The sequence below is a fragment of the Anoplophora glabripennis genome, unplaced genomic scaffold, assembly GCF_000390285.2.
Source record: "Anoplophora glabripennis isolate ALB-LARVAE unplaced genomic scaffold, Agla_2.0 scaffold709, whole genome shotgun sequence".
Classification (NCBI taxonomy): Eukaryota; Metazoa; Arthropoda; class Insecta; order Coleoptera; family Cerambycidae; genus Anoplophora; species Anoplophora glabripennis.
In genome coordinates, this window is record NW_019416783.1 from 139,760 (window position 1) to 157,383 (window position 17,624).

The window sequence follows — 17,624 nt, forward strand, 5'->3', positions numbered from 1 at the left end:
TTTTTTTTAAATTTCAAATTTGCAACCTGGAAAGTTTTATTATTTTTTAGCCTGAGTTGCAAAATGAAATATACGACGCACGCGCGTGATATAGTTACATATTATTACATATTCGGAAAGCTTATGAATAAAAAAAAAATCGTCAAGATTCGTTGAAACACAACGGAGTTTACAGACTGTCAAAGTTGACGGTCTATTGTTAAACAAATTAGGTTGGTAGCGGCAAAAAAAATACTGTCATAACCGGCAACCCGAGTACTTTCCCAGATAAAAATATTTTATTTGTGGAAATATGTTAAGTGCATAAGAAATATTGTCAAAAGTCGGTGGCTCGCTTGATTTTCGGGGAGCCATAGTACGGCGGAAGGGTGGGGGAAGCGAACGACAGCGAGTCCGAAGAAAATGACGATAATATTCATAGTCCTGTCGTTAAAAAAGCGAAATTCACTTGAAAATAATATGTTTGACAGTCCGTAACTGTAAACTTGCCACACCCTTGAACAAATCGAAAATAATTCTGAAAGAAAAATTTTTAGAATAATGTTATTATTAAAAGGGAAATTCAGTGGCGTAGAAATTGAATTTTCATGGAACAAATCTTTGCGCCATTAAATTTGCCAATTTTTCACTCTTTCACACTTCTTTTAAACTGTATTTGCAATAGTAATAACTTTTTGTATAGTATTTTGCTGTAGACTCAGATTTTTGCTTCAACGTTGTAGTCCCTAAAACCTTCATAATTTCCTTTGCAACTTTCTTTTTCCATTTAGTTCCCATTTCGAATTGAATGAGGGAAAATATATATATATTTTATTTTTTAGCGTGGCGATAAAAATAATAAAAAAAAGGTTGCACATGAATTATTGATCGCCTTGAAATTCTTTGCAAAGTGTTATTGTAATAATGTTTTTTAGATCTCAAAAATTCCCAGAATTTTATCCGTATAGTCTTTCCCAAGTCAGTTGAATATACAAGAAAACGTCTAGTAATAAAATTTAATTTGTTTCATAGGCGTCCCTAAAAAAATTTTCTGCTAAAGGTAAAAAATTATAATAATTTCTATATAATGTGTAGAAAATTTCTATTATATGTTCATTTGGTTAAAAACATATTTTAATTATTTATGTCGTCAAACAATTTTATTATATTGGTAGTAAATTTTGTTTTGTTCCGTTTCAAAAGGTCTCCAAAATGCCATGTTGTGATAATATTAGTAAACAAAATATCCCTCTTATTTCTCCCTTTCACAATTGCAATATAAATGATTGATAGGTGCCTATAATAAATTAAAATTGCCTGATTCACACCAAATTCCGCACTGAAGCACTGCACTGCTGGGCAATTTATAATCCACTTGTCACCTGCTGTGATTTATTGCCAGAAGCCCAATACAGTTGTGTTACATTTCGTTTGCCCGCGCTCACATTCTTCAACTGGTCGTATACATTTCTACCACCTGCACGTTCAGTTCGACCAGACCTATATATGGGTATGGCTAAATAAATATGGGAACAAGTTTTTCAAATATTTCAAGGCCGAGTTGCTGTTTAGCGACCGAGCCTGGTACATACCTTGAAATTATAGGTTCAATTGACTTCGGAAAAACTATACCTGCGTTGAGTTGCTCGAATATTGAACATTCGTGCATATAAACTGAGCAAATATGCTGCAGAAGAAGAGCTAGAATGTCAACGACACAATTATTACCAACACTTGTAAACACATGCATGCACTATTTTTTCTGTCAAGTCCTAACCGTAGTCAAACTAAATTGAACTATGATTTTTGGTTTCTTCCATAAAAAATGCGGAATGCTTTGTATGTAGAAATATGTTTCACTTGTAGGTAGGTGTGTAGGTTCTTATAGGTATACATGAATGTTAGATATAATAGAAATAAACAAAAACGACTTAAAATATGTATTTGGGGCAAAATATGTATGAGATTTCAAAGAATAAGTATCAGTGGCTTCAGGCACAGCAAACATTGTCGGTTTGTAGTTTTCTCCGTCGCCGTCGAGATCGATACTTTTATCTTTCATCCGACCAATTCGAGTCGTGATGCCTTCGGTTGCATTACCCAAATGCATTCGGTTTATTCGATCGGGTTATTTCTACTTTATTTCGACTCCAACTACATCCGACAACAAGGGGAGAACTCCTCAAACCGAATTACCGAGAAGTTTTTCCTTCTCAGTCGGTTTATTTGTTCCAGAAACTTCACTCTGCCGAGTTCGGGTCCGTAGTTTTTAATTCCATTTGTTATCTCCGTATAGGAGGTAATGCGCTTCCAAAAACAATACCTTGTAATACTTGGGGTCCATGTAATTTTAAATAATGGTTATATTGAATGCTACTCTGTCCTGACTAAAATTTAGCAACCAGTTCGAGAGAGGGATATTTTTTTAATTTAGTTATGTAAATATTTGTTTAAAAAATTATTTCCTTCGGCTTACCACAATTTTTTGGATAAAATATAATCATCCTATGCCATATCTGTGACATTAGTTTGAATTGGGAATTTTTTCATACTAAATACCATTTTATTGTGCTTTGCACACAAAATTTTTGTATCAATCAATAAGATATAGGTAACATTTTTTGCCAATTTCAAGACCCTGATTTTCAAAACCAACTTCTAGAGAAAATGCTTATACATAAAAGTTCTTAAGTTTAGACGTTTTTGTATTACGCACTTTAAAAAAATATTCACTCAGTTTTACTCAACAATATATATATTTTTGACCACACCTGATTGAGTGAAATATTCACTCTATTAGTATGAATACAACTAAAATTTTATGAGTGTAACTATTGCCATACAACTATCAAATGAGTAGTGATTCTATTCTGAGTACCTATGTAAAACCAATTAAGAGTTGACTTTTTCTCTTAAACTATTCTTGAGTAATTTTTTACTCAGATTTGGTTTGTATTCTCTTTAAATTTTAATTTAAATATATTAACATATGTTTTAGAGACAATGTTTTAGGTCTCGATTAGAGGAATTGGGTAACTGATCAGACGAATAGATTACCATAACTTATATTGTACGTTACAGATGCGTATATGTAACAGTCTAACTATCCGTTTATTTAACCAAATATTAATCGAGACTCAATATACATATGATTGTTTTTAGTTATTGTAAGCAAACCACAGCATTTAAACACAATTATTGTCACCAAAATAACCGGATAAACGGATACTTGTCTATCACTACACGCATAGACCACCTAGACTGGCTTATAGAGCGACTTTGGTGAAAACACTTTGGAGCCCAATTTGGAGCCCAGCGCTCAGTCGTGTCCTAGCATTTGACGTATACGCATCGCAGTGATTTCGATAATTAGACGTTCTATCATGGGCAAGTGTATTGTAAAACATTGTATAAATACAAGTGATCGAGTTGGTGAAGAGAGGTAAAAAGTTTCCTTCTTTAGGTAAGTAAAAAAAGGGAATATATATAAAAGGTAAATATGTACGCCATTTTTCGGTTGACGTCACAAGTTTCCAGGGTTAGCTTTATAATTTTGTTCGCCCACATAGTGTAGTGATTAACGTGATATTGTTATTATAAAATAATGAATAAATTACTGTAAAATATTTTTAGTAATTATTTACTTTATGTAAGTCTTAAATTTTTATAAAATTTTACCAATTCCCGTCATTTCGAAATAGCTGAAAATTAATTAAATATTTTTTTCAATTAAAAAAATCGCAAACAAAACTAATTTCAAATTCAGTATTCGTACAGTCAATTAATTTTTATTAAAGATCGTGGTTGTTTGACGTATCCATCTCGAGATGTCGTAGTAATATGCTAAGAAACAGAAAAATTAATAAAATTTTTAAATAATGATGAAAGCAGAACAACTAGGCTACAGAAAAATAAAATTGTTTATCATGTATTAAAAAACTTTCTGAATGTGAACAAATTTGAAAATTTGCATGAACATCAATTTGATAATTTGCCTAACAATTGTAATCATTTAATAGAACTTGTAAGGGCTGAATGTGAAAAGTATATCGATGTACGAATAAATCATGAAGTCATATTATTTAATTCGGTAAAATCTACGAAAAGACAAATATTAAATAAATTAATATTATTTAGAGGATAATAAATATATTTAAATTATTTTGTACTTTTATTTAATATGACACTAAAATATACTATTTTCTGAATTACAAACTTAAAATTGAATATTTGTCATAAGATGCAATATAATGTTTAATATGTAATAAAAATATTACTTAATCCGGATCTGCTTAAAGATGCGCGCGATCAGGTTGCCTTCCACACTCCACTTCTCCGGATTTTGCATTCACTGGTACCCGTGCATTGGAATTAGATACGGCCAGTCTAGGTGGTCTGTGACTACACGCCATATATCACGTCAGGAGACCTAATGAGGACGATGGAAACAAAGACAACGCACAACAACCATAGGATGGCTTTAATTTATATATCATTGTCATAAACTACTAAACAGTCATGATGGTTTCAACACAGATTTGTTTTAGAGACAATAATTTAGGTCTCGATTGGTTCACTGATCGGGTAAACTCTAAGTTACAAATTAATACATTTTTCACTTGAAATTCTAATTTCTGGGAATATTGAAAGATTATTGAGAAATAATATGTTTTTAAATAATTAACAGCATTTTAATAAAGATTACAAAAACGTAGTTAATTTTAGATGAGATAGTTTTTAAGAAGATTTTAGAATATAATGTAAACTTTCAATGAAATATTTTGTGTTCTTATTGCTCTAACATCACCTTTAAGAGCGCGCAAAACTAATCACCATAGGTAAGATCTTGCTATATTTTTACTATAAGATAACTTTTTGAAGTAGCGTCCTTGAAAATGAAATTGATGGTTTTAATAGAATTAATAAATTAATTGTCTTGACTTCATTTGGTAGGATTTTCAGGAAAAAGAAATTATTTTAACTAGCTTTACTTAAAATACTTTTAAAATAAAGTGAAAATATTAATTTCCTATAAAATTTTTCTAAGGTTTTCCGGTTTATTCTACAGTTCATGTTTTTTATTTCTACATTATTTTTAATAAAAATTAATTTTCACCAGATGTTATCTAGTCTTACTAATCTGAATTAATTAGTATGTTTATTATACTGATATGGTGTGTAATTCTATTTGTATACGAGTTTTGAGATAAATTGTAACACGAACACTTTCCTATCTGATCGTATTATATGATTAGTGGCATAATTTTAGTTTTTTTCACTGTTTATTTATGTATTTACCAACTCGAAAACAAAAATTGACGAAAACGACTCGTGTGAAGAGAATTTGTTTTTTGTTCAACCATCAATTGCTTAAACTACCTATTTTTATCGAGATTATGAAGTGTATTTAAACAATTAATGTTGAGCTTTATATATTCTATCTTGGAGTTCAACGACACCTTTTGAAACACTTTAAATATCAACAGACTGTAGCCTATTAACAGGTTTAGTATTTTCAATTTGTATCATTCAGCACTGGTTTATTGGCTTTGATTAATTTTTGTCCAATTAGTCATTATTATAATGACAAAACTCGAGTTTACTGAAGTTTTATCAGTGGTAAAACCACATATTATCATGTATTTGTCGGTGACAAAAAATCGTCTATAACTTGACTTCGTTGTCGGAGTTTAACCAAGTGAATGTTAGGTAAACTCTTGATTTTGCCAGGAAAAACAAAAGTTCGTAGCATATTCTTCTGACAAAATCTTGTGAATATACGACAATTGCACTTTCGTTATATATTCTGCGAGATAATTGTATTTTTCAACGTATTCTTAGCATGTTAACATTCGGCCTTGTATCTTTACAACTGACAATAAATTATACTACGAATTAATTATATAGTCAGTCTCCCATAGTAGACTACATTTACGTGTATTATAAATAACAAACTTTGCCTACCTGATGCGCATGTAAGTGCATAACTTAACATTTTTCTGTAAAAGATAAAAATGAACGCTGCATGAATTTTTCATTTTGCCGTACTTATTTTATTCATCATTCCATTCCCGACATTGTACGACTTATCTAGTTTGAAACGCCGAGACAGCATGGGAAAATCGCGCTGTGTATCCTTTCCGGTTACGTCATTTCGAATTCAGAAGAGTAGTACGTGCAAAAATATATATTCACGTGCCTATTCTCGTATAATTGCATATTATACGAGAATTACTGTTTATTAATTAGCATTATTTAATTCAATGTAAAGATAAAAAGAGTAAGAGTAAAATTAACAAACAATAACTGAAGAAAATCTCTTATTTTCAAGACAAGATCTCACAAAATATTTGATAAATTAATAATCATAAAGTTATACGCATTAAAATAGAAGATTCAACAGAAGAAATGTGATAGTAGTCGATACATTCAGATATTTATCTTTTATTTAAATATTATATTAAGTACGACATTAATAAGTATTACTTTTATTAAAAGTTGAGTCTCTTTTTTTGTTACTATCGTGATACAACCTAATACATTTAGGAAACCTTTTCTAGAAAAAATCAAATTTCAGTCAATAATTTAATCACCCCAATTTTTCAAAGCTCTGTAAACATTACCTTCCGATGGAGACTTTTTTTTCATTAGGTACAGATAATTCTAAACAGGTTTTACAAATAGCACATTTCCTTCACTTATACGCATCTATAACATGGATAAAAAATACACTGAAAGAAATGCGTTTTATTCTTTATTAGAATTCTGTATACCATTATAAGACCATTGTATACTATATGTGACAGTTAAACAGGTGAATATTGGATATAAAACGCGTATTGCTAGCACAGTTGTATAGTGACTGTGAACCCTATTCTTTATTAAATTATTGTATAACTAGTATACAACGTTTTTTATACCCTTTACGAAATAATAGCAATAACTGTTATTAAAGTGTTCCATATCGTTATTAGAACATCTAGTACTGGTTATAAGTTTTATAATAATAAATGTATTAAACTGTTGTATACTCTGTATGAGTTAAAAACATATGACATTAAGTTTTCAGAAATTTTATTGGATAACTGTAATTACAAGCTAAGGTTCTAATGTAAACATACATAAAACATACTTTTAAGCATTAAAAATGATGACAAATCGCTCCCAAAACTGTCCAGTTTATTTTCTTAGCAACGATGCACCCGTATTTTCTTGTATTACATGAGAATTTGCACTATAACTCTTCCACCTTAAGAATGAAGCATCCCCAGAAAGGTTGAGCTTCTTTCCATATAATTTTATTTCCTCTGGTTGATTGACTTTATACCCATGCTCTTCTTTGTCACCGTTAACCTTCTGTTCCTCCATCTTATGTAAAACTTAACATCAGCGATTTCTAATAGGACCTACAAAATAATAATTTTTAAGATTTAGACAAGATTTACATTTGAAAAAACAAAACAATTACAAGCCATAAAACAGTTAGATACTTACATAATAATTTTCCATTTCACACAACGCGATATGATCATGTATCCCACAAAACATGTGCATATACTGTCCATTTTCATCAAACTAGACGTGTGTAAGTCGATGCACAGCGGACTGTCGGAAATTTTACGATTGTTGTATTTTCTCTTCTTGAGTAAAGATAATAAAGACGTTGTGGTTTTGTGTGTTTATTTTGACAATGATTGAACATGTATGGACAATAAAAGTGGACTGTATAAGATAGTTGAGTACCGTTCTGCTTCATGCATAGCATGCTACTGAAATCTTAGAAGGGATGAGCTCGTGCGGCGAACCCTAAATCAGCGGCTGGAATAGCCAGGTTTCTTATTGAGTCGGCGCACTTCGCTCTCGGGTCTGACATATGATTATTATTACAAGACTATGAATATAACTTAACAACGATCATAACCGATTATGCACCGAGAGGTGACGATCACTTAACCATTATAAGATGCGTTTTACACGTTAAAAACGGAAACATATTCAGTATAAGAACGAATAATTCTGTTAATACAATTGTTATATACAAATTCGGATACTGGTCTTTATACAACAAATCTTCCCTACTATACAACTGGAATATAAAGTCTATAACACCTAATAATGTATAAGTAATTCATTATAACCTTTATTTCATAGATGCATAAGGTGTATTAAGCACCTTCCAGTTAAACTGATTGAATAATGAGTATGGAGATGATTGCTTTTTTTAATAAAAGTTGTATATTGGTTATAAAAGTTTTAATATGCGCTATACACATTATTCTAGATAAACAGTTTAATAAGCCCATTTCTTTCAGTGTATAATTACTAATTTAATGTACTAAACGCCCTTGTATTGATATCTTCCAGTCACATGTTTTGATGAAAAAAATAAGTAGGTATGCAATGTAGTAATATTAACACATTTGATTATTATTAAAGCTTACTTGGTTTTCATTTATGCGAGACAAGCTATATACAGCGTGTCCCGGTACTTGAAAAAAAAAATTCGAGTACAGATAGATGAGGTCAAAATAATATCAGTTCTTCATGTAATTTTTTTTCCATACAGGCCTTCGTTAACAATTTACGGGCCCTCAAGGTTGAAAATTAAAATTTTATTTTTATTTACAGTCACTAAACTGTTAACTTCAGCATGATGCAAATTTGGTTATCCATAACACATGCGTACAGTTTGTTTTCGATGTAGTAAGTGAAACTTCATTATGCCCAGAACGCCAGGGACGGACTATGTCCAATGGTTAACAACCCAGAATTTATGCATAGATGACGATCGCAATCTGTCTGTATCAAAAAAGTCCCCTGAAGAATTTGCCAATGATAATGTCCTCTTGATTCAGCTCGGTAAAATTAACAGTTTAGGAAATATTTGTGATTTTATGTCGCAGTGTACTTGAGCGGCGCCTCCACCATTTTTTGTTTTTAAGCGTATATGTTTTTAAAACAAGGGCCTAGAAAATCTTACTGTGTGCTAATGTAATTTTCACTAACATAATTTGACAAACACACTTTACACATAAAAATAAGTTAAAAAATAATTTAAAAGAAAGAAAACTGTCAACATCCATTTTCCATATGGTCACCTTCCACCTCCGCACACTTCCTAAGACTACGAATGTTATTTGTTTGTACATGAAAAATCATTTCTGTGGTAATAATTTAATAGGTCCATACATTTTTGAGGAACGTCTGAATGGACATCGATATTTGGAGTTTTTGCAAAATAATTTGCAGCCACTATTAGATGATGTTCCACTAGTCACCCGAAGAAACGTTTGGTTCATGCACAATGAGGCTCCACCCCATTTCAATCTTGATGTACGAAATTATTTATCCATTGTGTTTAATAATAAATGGGAGAGGAGGCACAATTTCATGGCCACCACGTTCTCCAGACTTTAACCCGATGGACTTCTTACGTTGGGATACTTGAAGTTTAGTGTACGCAAATCCAGTACAAACAAGGGATGAATTTGTTACAAAGAATTAATTTCCATTGTAATAATATTAGACCTACTTCAGAAAATTTTTTTTGTAACGAAAATAACATTCGTAGACTTAGAAAGTGTGTGGAGGTGAAAAGTGCCCATCCATATTGAATATGTATTTTGATAGTCTTCCTTCGTTAAAATTTTTTTTTAACTTCCTTTAACTTATTCTAGTTTTGTTTTTCTATTTTGTGTTAAGTGTAAAGTGTATTTGTCAAATTTTGTTGGTGAAAATTACACAGTATGATTATCTATGCTCTTATTTTAAAAATATGTACGGTTCTAACACAGTAATTATGTCCAAGTAAAGTTAAAAACAAAAAATGGTGGAGGTGCCTCTCGATTTGCACTGACATAAAATCACAAATATTTCCTAAACTGTTAATTTTACCGAGTTGAACCAAGAGGGTATTATCGTTGGGAAATTCTTCAGGGAACTTATTTTTGATACAGGCAGATTGCGATCGTCATCTATGCAAAAATTCTGGGTTGTTAACCATTGGGCGTAGTCCGTCCCTGGCGTTCTGGGCCTAATGAGGTTTCACTTACTACATCGAAAACAAGCTGTGCGCATGTGTTATGAATCACCAAATTTGCATCATGCTGAAGATAATAGTTTAGAGACTGTAAATAATAGTAAGATTTTAATTTTCAACTTTGAGGGCCCGTAACTTGTTAACGAAGGTCCGTATGGAAAAAATTTACATGAAGAACTGATGTTATTTTGACCTCATCTATCTGTACTCGATTTTTTTTAATCATGTATCGGGACACTGTATATTTCTAGATTATTACAAAATAATGACTTTTTTAAAACATAATACATAAATTGTTTTGAACTCACAATCAGTCAAACGATAATTAGATGATCCATTACTCGTTTCAGACGAGACGGTTGTGGCGCCTCAAGGTCGTGGTAATTTTATTTCTCAATGAATAGCTTTTTTATATTATATATTTTATTAATTTTTTTATGTAGCTTTTTGTTTCCGTTTTCTGGAAATTTGAGTTATCGAAATCAAAATGTGTTCTGCATCTGTCATTTCTAACTTTGGAATTCTTTTTATACATTCATCACACAATTTTTTATTCCTATACAATAAATATGTTTTTTTTAACGAATATCTTGTCACTAGAAAATTAAAATTTCACTTTGAGTTCATTGTGTAATGGGCACCACACATTACACAGTTTTAACTGTACAGTCCAAACTGTACGAATTAAATTCGTGAAACGTGCTGCGTACACTATTCGTTCATCATACAGTTTAATTGTTGGAGTGATATCCAGTAGCTGTACTATTATTATAATCTTGAGTAAAACATTTTATTTGGTAAAATATATTCTTTGTCCTGGACTGTTTACTCCATACATTATACGTACTGGTTGGCACGAGTAAAACGTTCCGTTGATCGGTTTTTCGGTACGGTTAAAACTGTGTAATGTGTGGAGTCCTTAAAACATCAGATAGGAAGTCAGGTGCAGGACAGCGCTCTTTGGCAACATTTCGCTGGTTCTTATCTGCTGGCCGTCAATCCGGCCTCCGGATTATTCCGGGAATTCCTGTCCCACGCCGCGATAACAGCGAATATGGGCACACCGTCGTCGTCAACTCGCTGGGCCTCATTAAGACCAGCCTTTAATGGTACCCTTTTAATTGGAACGCTTATAGCTTTTATTTAAGTAAATGCCACCGGTGATTGAGATAACGTGGGGATGCGGATGAGTGGACAAAAGGGATAAAAAAACGTAATGCCGCTTGCCCGCGATGATAAAAATGTACTGGAAAAGCATGTAATTTTGAACAGCCTTGTTCGTTTTTTTTTTGTGTAATTGATGTATACTAACTTTTATAGCTAATTATCACTAGTTTTTCTTTACGTTTTGCCGCATTGCAAACAAAAAAATTAAAATTGTAAGACCACCGCAATGATCAATCAGGTGTTGTTTTTAATAAACTTATTTTTGTCTAGTTTGAAATTTCCACATGAAGAATCGATAAATACTTCACTTAAAACGATTTTCACACCAACGCTTACGAAAGTTCTTTAGTTTCGTTTCAAAAGCGATGTGTTTTTCTTACTTAAATTTTCAGATGTGACAGTTCCTATGACAGTTTATAATTTATTTGTTTATCTGCTTCCATAAACGATTGAATTATGACACATATTTAATTTATTACATGCTTCGTCTGTGAGAATTTAAAAAAAAGATTAAGAATTTCGAATAAATTATTTTTCAAGAAATTTAGCAGTATGCTACTTGAGTAATGTGGTTCTTCGAATTGTCCTGTTTTTTTTTTCATTGTTTATTTTTAACTTGCAGTACCTAAGTATAGTAAAATACCCAAACTCTTCTTAATATCTTATCTTCTTAATATTTATTTATACCTACAAATTTGTTAAAAGATCAGCTACAATTAGTATTCGATTTTTTGGGGAACTGAACAGAACAGAACAGATAAATATGAGTGAACATGTGATGTACAAATTCATACACCAATTGGTGAATAATTTTTATAACGAAGAGAGGTGGAAATACATTAAATAATAGAGTACAAGAACACGTGTCTACTGTACCAGATCTAGTTCTCTAATGTCTATCTCACAACCTGTTGCTTTCAATTCAACACCGCACATGCGCACGATCACTGCACTTTATTTTTTCTTTTTCAACGACCCATCGCAAAAGATCATTTAACACTATTTTGAAGGTACGCCTTCCAGATAACATAAAATATGGTTTCCATCATATAAGAGGCACATATGTTCCTATACATAGAAATGTGCCTATTTTGTATTGTTATTTTTTTAATATTCATCTCTATATGTAGTCCGTGAACTTAAAGTTTATTTCTTTGTTTCAGGTAAGCGTCAATCACTGGCCCTACAACTCGATCAGTAAGTTACTTAAATGTAGTTTATTTTAATCTCTTAATATCCAGCATCTATTATAAGAGCAAAGTATCTAGAAAATGCTTATTATGAATTATTTTCTTTATTTTTTGGATATTGTGCCACTTGTGGAAAAAAATTTAAAATTACTGAAAAAGCCTTGCGCCAAAAGGATCAGTCAAGGGTTATTTTTATGAAAGTAGTTCTGCCTAACTAAAAAATCTGACACTGAAAAAAGCAGACAAATATAAAATACAAAAACGCATCACTTATATCGCGTACATTAAAAAGGTCGTTAACGTTTCAAAAATCCACTGTTTTCGTCTTCTGAACTTTTTTTGAGTATCTAAACATTAATTTTCAGTATAATAAAGTATTTTTAAATTTTATTTAAATGTAAAGCACGGTATTTGCGGTATATCTTCATTTGGTCTAGACTTGAAATCACAAAACATCTCGGACTATGAGTTTTAGAATCAAGAATGCTCATAATAATAATTGAATCTTTGTCATCTATATCGTTGATAGTTATCTTTAGTAGCTCATCTCTTCTCAAAGCTGCACAAACACCAATTATTAAAATGACCTGAAAAGTTGTCCAAAATTAGTTAAATCATTTTGAATTTTCTTCGAACTACACCACCCTTTGAATTCGTTGTAGGCAATCTCGTACTGTCTCGACGATTTTTTTGGTATTAATTGTGAAACAGCACTTCCCCTGGTAAATGCTCGGCTTCGCTTTTCGAGCTCATTTTGAATTAAAACACTTAGAATATGAATTACAATATACAATTATGACACTACTTTTTCAAACAACTAATTAGTATTGTTTATAAGATTGCTATCGTTATTATTTATTAAGATGCTGTCGCCTAAACCAACAATATTCGAAAATTTCCGCATATTTCTGTGGCGAAATTGAAAGAAGGTGTATTCGATGGACCTCAGATTCGGACATTGTTCAAGGATGCAACATTCATCATTACAATGAGTAGCGTTGAGAAGAGTGCTTGGACTAGTTTCAAAGCTGTAGCGACAAATTTTTTAGGAAACAACAAGAGTCTTCTAAATTGTATCAAAAATTATAAAAGACTTCCAAGATCTGGGAGATCTGGGATGTTTGATGAACTACAAGTTGCACTTCCTTTATTCACATCTGGATTGGTTTCCTGAAAATCTTGGAGATTATAGCGAAGAACAAGGCGAACGATTTCATCAGGATATGAAGGTTATAGAACAGTGATAGGAAGATGGGATGAAAATATGATGGCCGATTTTTGTTGGTCCTTTGAAGAAAAGAGAACAGAAAAGAAGAAGTTTTATTGCATTATCAATCTTCTAGGCTATTAACTCATCTCTCAGTACAAAAAGTAGATGGGTAGATGGGTGGATGGGTGGGTTTTATAAGTGGTACAGGTGGATGAATCAATATGCATATTCATGCATGAACGACTGGATAGAAAGATGTATGAATTCATAAATGGGTGAGTGGATAAAAAGATGGATCCAGAACTCTGCAACACGAATTATGCCATGAAAATGGCGTTTTTAAGCATTTTGATCTATTTTCTGTTTTTGAATGAAATTAGACCAGCTTGTCTGACTCTATGATGATAAATTGGAATTAAACAAGTGAAAAATCATACGTCTAGTGAACTGGTAGAATAATTTGATTTTTTATAACTTTCGTCGATCGTAAATGACGTTTTTCGTGAATTTTGACCTGTTTTTTGAATTTTCCCGAAAACTCAGACCCGTTGGGCCAGATCTGAAGACAGATTCGGATTCAGCGGAAAAAAATACATGGATATACATGGGTCTGAATACCAGATCCGATCCTATTTTTTTGTGGGGCTGCGTTACAATACAATAGCAGTCTTCTCAGTGTCAACCAGTGTTAATGTAAAGTAATAGATAATCAATTGCTTTTAATTGATTAACTTCGTTTGAAAACATTTACGGGTTATGTATCTCTGACTTATCGATATTTAATAAACCTTATTATGACCAAATTCAGTTGTAGATATTAGTAATCCTCTTTTAACGACATCCTTGTTTCCAATCAAGCATTGCGTTGACCGGATGGGAGTGATTTATTAAATCAGATCGACAAAAGTGAAAAAAAGCGTTTCCTCGGAGGACCCAGCGAAATCCACCGTTCCGCTGCCCATATACGTCGGACTAGGCGACACGTATCTGTCAATGTCCTCACAATGCCGTGCAATATTTAACAATCGAGGCCGTTTGTTAGATGCGGACATTAATTGCGTTGACAATGAATTATTGTCTGGGTATCACGGGGTTATGGCCCCCGAAACCGGTCATCTTCACTGGGCCGTTGCGGGATCGACCACGATTTGCTCCTCGGGTGATCCGGGCAGGATCGAAAAATACTTTCTGGCACGGTGATGATGTCGAATCACGAACGCACGCAGGAGAATATAATAGATCGGTCAGGTCCGGTTTTGGGGCAATAGGAAGGAACAAATTTTTTGTGGCAAGCAATCCAAATTAATCATTCAAAACCACGTAAGTCAAAACAGTTAAATTTCCGGTACCTAGTGAAGAAACTTCTGTATAAAAAGTAATTTTTAAATTAAAAAAAACTTAAAATTTTACTGTAAATTAATTATAATTAATTGTATATAAATTAAATATAAAGTTCGGTAAGGTTCTGCTCAAGATTCTGGTATGATAGTAGTTTCGGAATAGTATGTCTTTCTTTTACAAAAAATTTGACAGGTGCAAGCATTTCGAAAATTCCTTATATTTTTCTTCGTTCTGGGAGCTGTCACTTGCTTTTCGGAATACACAAAGGACATAAGATGCACTACCTTCGCATAACACAATTACCTGAAGAAAATTATACTAATTGTCCCATTTTTCACGTTACATTTTGAAAACTTATAACCGACAAAACTTTTTAAATTCAAATGAAACACCCTGTATTTTTCTGCATTATATTATAGAAAACAAAATTCTCTTTTCACCGATATAGACATTGTAGGGGTTTCATTTCAATTTTCTCAGATATTTGCGGTTTACTTACATTTTCAAGAATATTACGTTAAAATATCATGAAATCTGCCTTGAAACGTATTCTCATTCAATATTCTGCAAGTATCAAGTACTTTCTCGACAAGAAAAATGCAAAATAATTATTGTAATGAAGCTATTTTGAATTTATTTTCTATCCATGGGACATTCACCATGAATCAGTATTAGCTGCATTTCTATGATTTGGTATTTTGCAAAATTTGAGAATTGGACGCGAATGAAACTCCGCCATCTACATACAATAGTGTTCTTTGTCGAACATTTTTTTAATAATTACATTAATAAATTGCGTATGTACACAAAAATAATACCTAATAAGATTTCCTTCCGTTGGGATACTATTATTAGCAACTGCAAGTACGGTAAAGAGCAAATAAGCATACTTTCATTAAGAAAACATTAAAATGTAAAGTAACCAAAATTTTAAATTATATGTAGTTATATTATAATAATGCATATATTAGTTATTTGAAATTATCTTATTTATTGTCTTTGCTATTCTTTAAAAACTTTTACGACAACATTAAAAATTAGAGAAACATTCTAAGAAAACCAACCGAAATCATTTCATTAATTGTTCTGTTTCAATTGCAAAATACCAAATCATATAAGAAATACAGCTAATAATTTTGATTCACGGTGAATGTTCCATGGATATAAAATAGCCAATTCTTGATACTTGTAGAATACTGAATGACATTACCAATATTTACCTTTCAAGGCACATTTGATAATATTTTTAACGTAATATTCTTCAGAATATAAGTAACCGTAAATATCTGAGGAAATTGAATATATAACTCCTACAATGCCTATATCTTTGAAAAAAGAATTTGATTTTCTATAATATGATGCAGAAAGATACAGGGTGTTCCATTTGAATTTAAAAAGTTTTGTCGGTTTTAAATTTTCAAAATGTAATGTGAAAAAAGGGACACAGTATAATTTTCTTCAGGTAATTTTGATAGCGGAAGATAGTGCATCTTATGTTCTTTGTGTATTCCGAAAAGCAAGTGACAGCTCCCAGAACGAAGAAAAATATAAGGAATTTTTGAAACGCTTGCCTCTGTCAAATTTTTTGTAAAATAACGGTTATTTTAATTTATCTTGTCGATAATGCAATAATATATAGGGTATTCCATTTAAAGTAACTAAGTTGACAGCTATTTTCGGAAGTGCTACGTTGATGGCATTATTTTCATTGAAGAGAATATATCTGATAACCCCGTAAACAAAATTTCAGTCATATTGTCTTTGGTGCCTCTGAAACGTCTAATAGGCCACTTAAAGTGAAGAACCCTGTATAATTCTACTTCTAACATACATATCCGGCAAATTGGATTCCTTTGGCTCATAATCATTGCTTCATTCAGTTAATATATTCTAATTATCCTCACAACAATCATAATATGGAAAATTAATGATTTTGACAATTATTTGAAAATGTCTAAAATTTTCCAGAATATTCAATCAGCTGTGTTAAGCTTTATGTTAATTGCTTCCAAATGACATTTTTCAAAATTATTTAAATTTCCTACCATTTTAACCAACATAACAATTATACCTACATCATTATAACAGAAAATAAGCACCAGAATAATCAATATGGACAATTCCTTTTTTAGTATATGCAAACAAGTGTTTTAAGTTACAAAGAATTTTAAATCTAATCTTAACTTAAAAATTGTTCTTAATGTATTACTTATACAGGGTGTTTTGGAAAAAGCTACCACAAATTATATGACCACTAGAATACCATAAAATAAGACGATTATTTTCCTCTAATCCAAGAGCCTATCGTCTTCTGTTTTTTGAGATACGCATTGCGTCAAATATAATTTTTTAAATATTATATTTTCTAAAAAACAATGAAATTTGGTACCGGTAAATTTATAAGGATGTTAAATACGCAAAAATTGTCAGTCATTGACCATAGCTTTTTGAAATAAAACTTCATTTTACATAAAAAAGTACTTTTGTTGAAATATTTCTAATTTTTTGTTTTAAATGTGACACATTATTGGGATTTATACTGAATTTTATAAACACCTACATTTTCAATGACCTTTTTAATTGTAAATTTGTCTTCATATACCGGGTGGGGCATTTATCTTGAAACAAAATAATATCTCTGTTGAATTATTTTTTCGAAATAATCGAGTCCAACCGAGATATTATTTTGTCTCAAGAT

The 17,624-nt window shown here is 31.5% G+C and overlaps 1 protein-coding gene across 1 annotated transcript in view; it reads left to right on the forward strand.

Moving 5' to 3' along the window:
• LOC108914226 (mannosyl-oligosaccharide alpha-1,2-mannosidase IA-like) overlaps window positions 1–17,624 on the forward strand; it is an 87,671-nt gene that overhangs the window by 67,835 nt on the left and 2,212 nt on the right. The window contains exon 2 of the mRNA XM_018719989.1: window positions 12,349–12,382. Within this exon, the coding sequence (XP_018575505.1) occupies window positions 12,349–12,382 (34 nt within the window). The remainder of the gene's footprint in view (window positions 1–12,348; window positions 12,383–17,624) is intronic.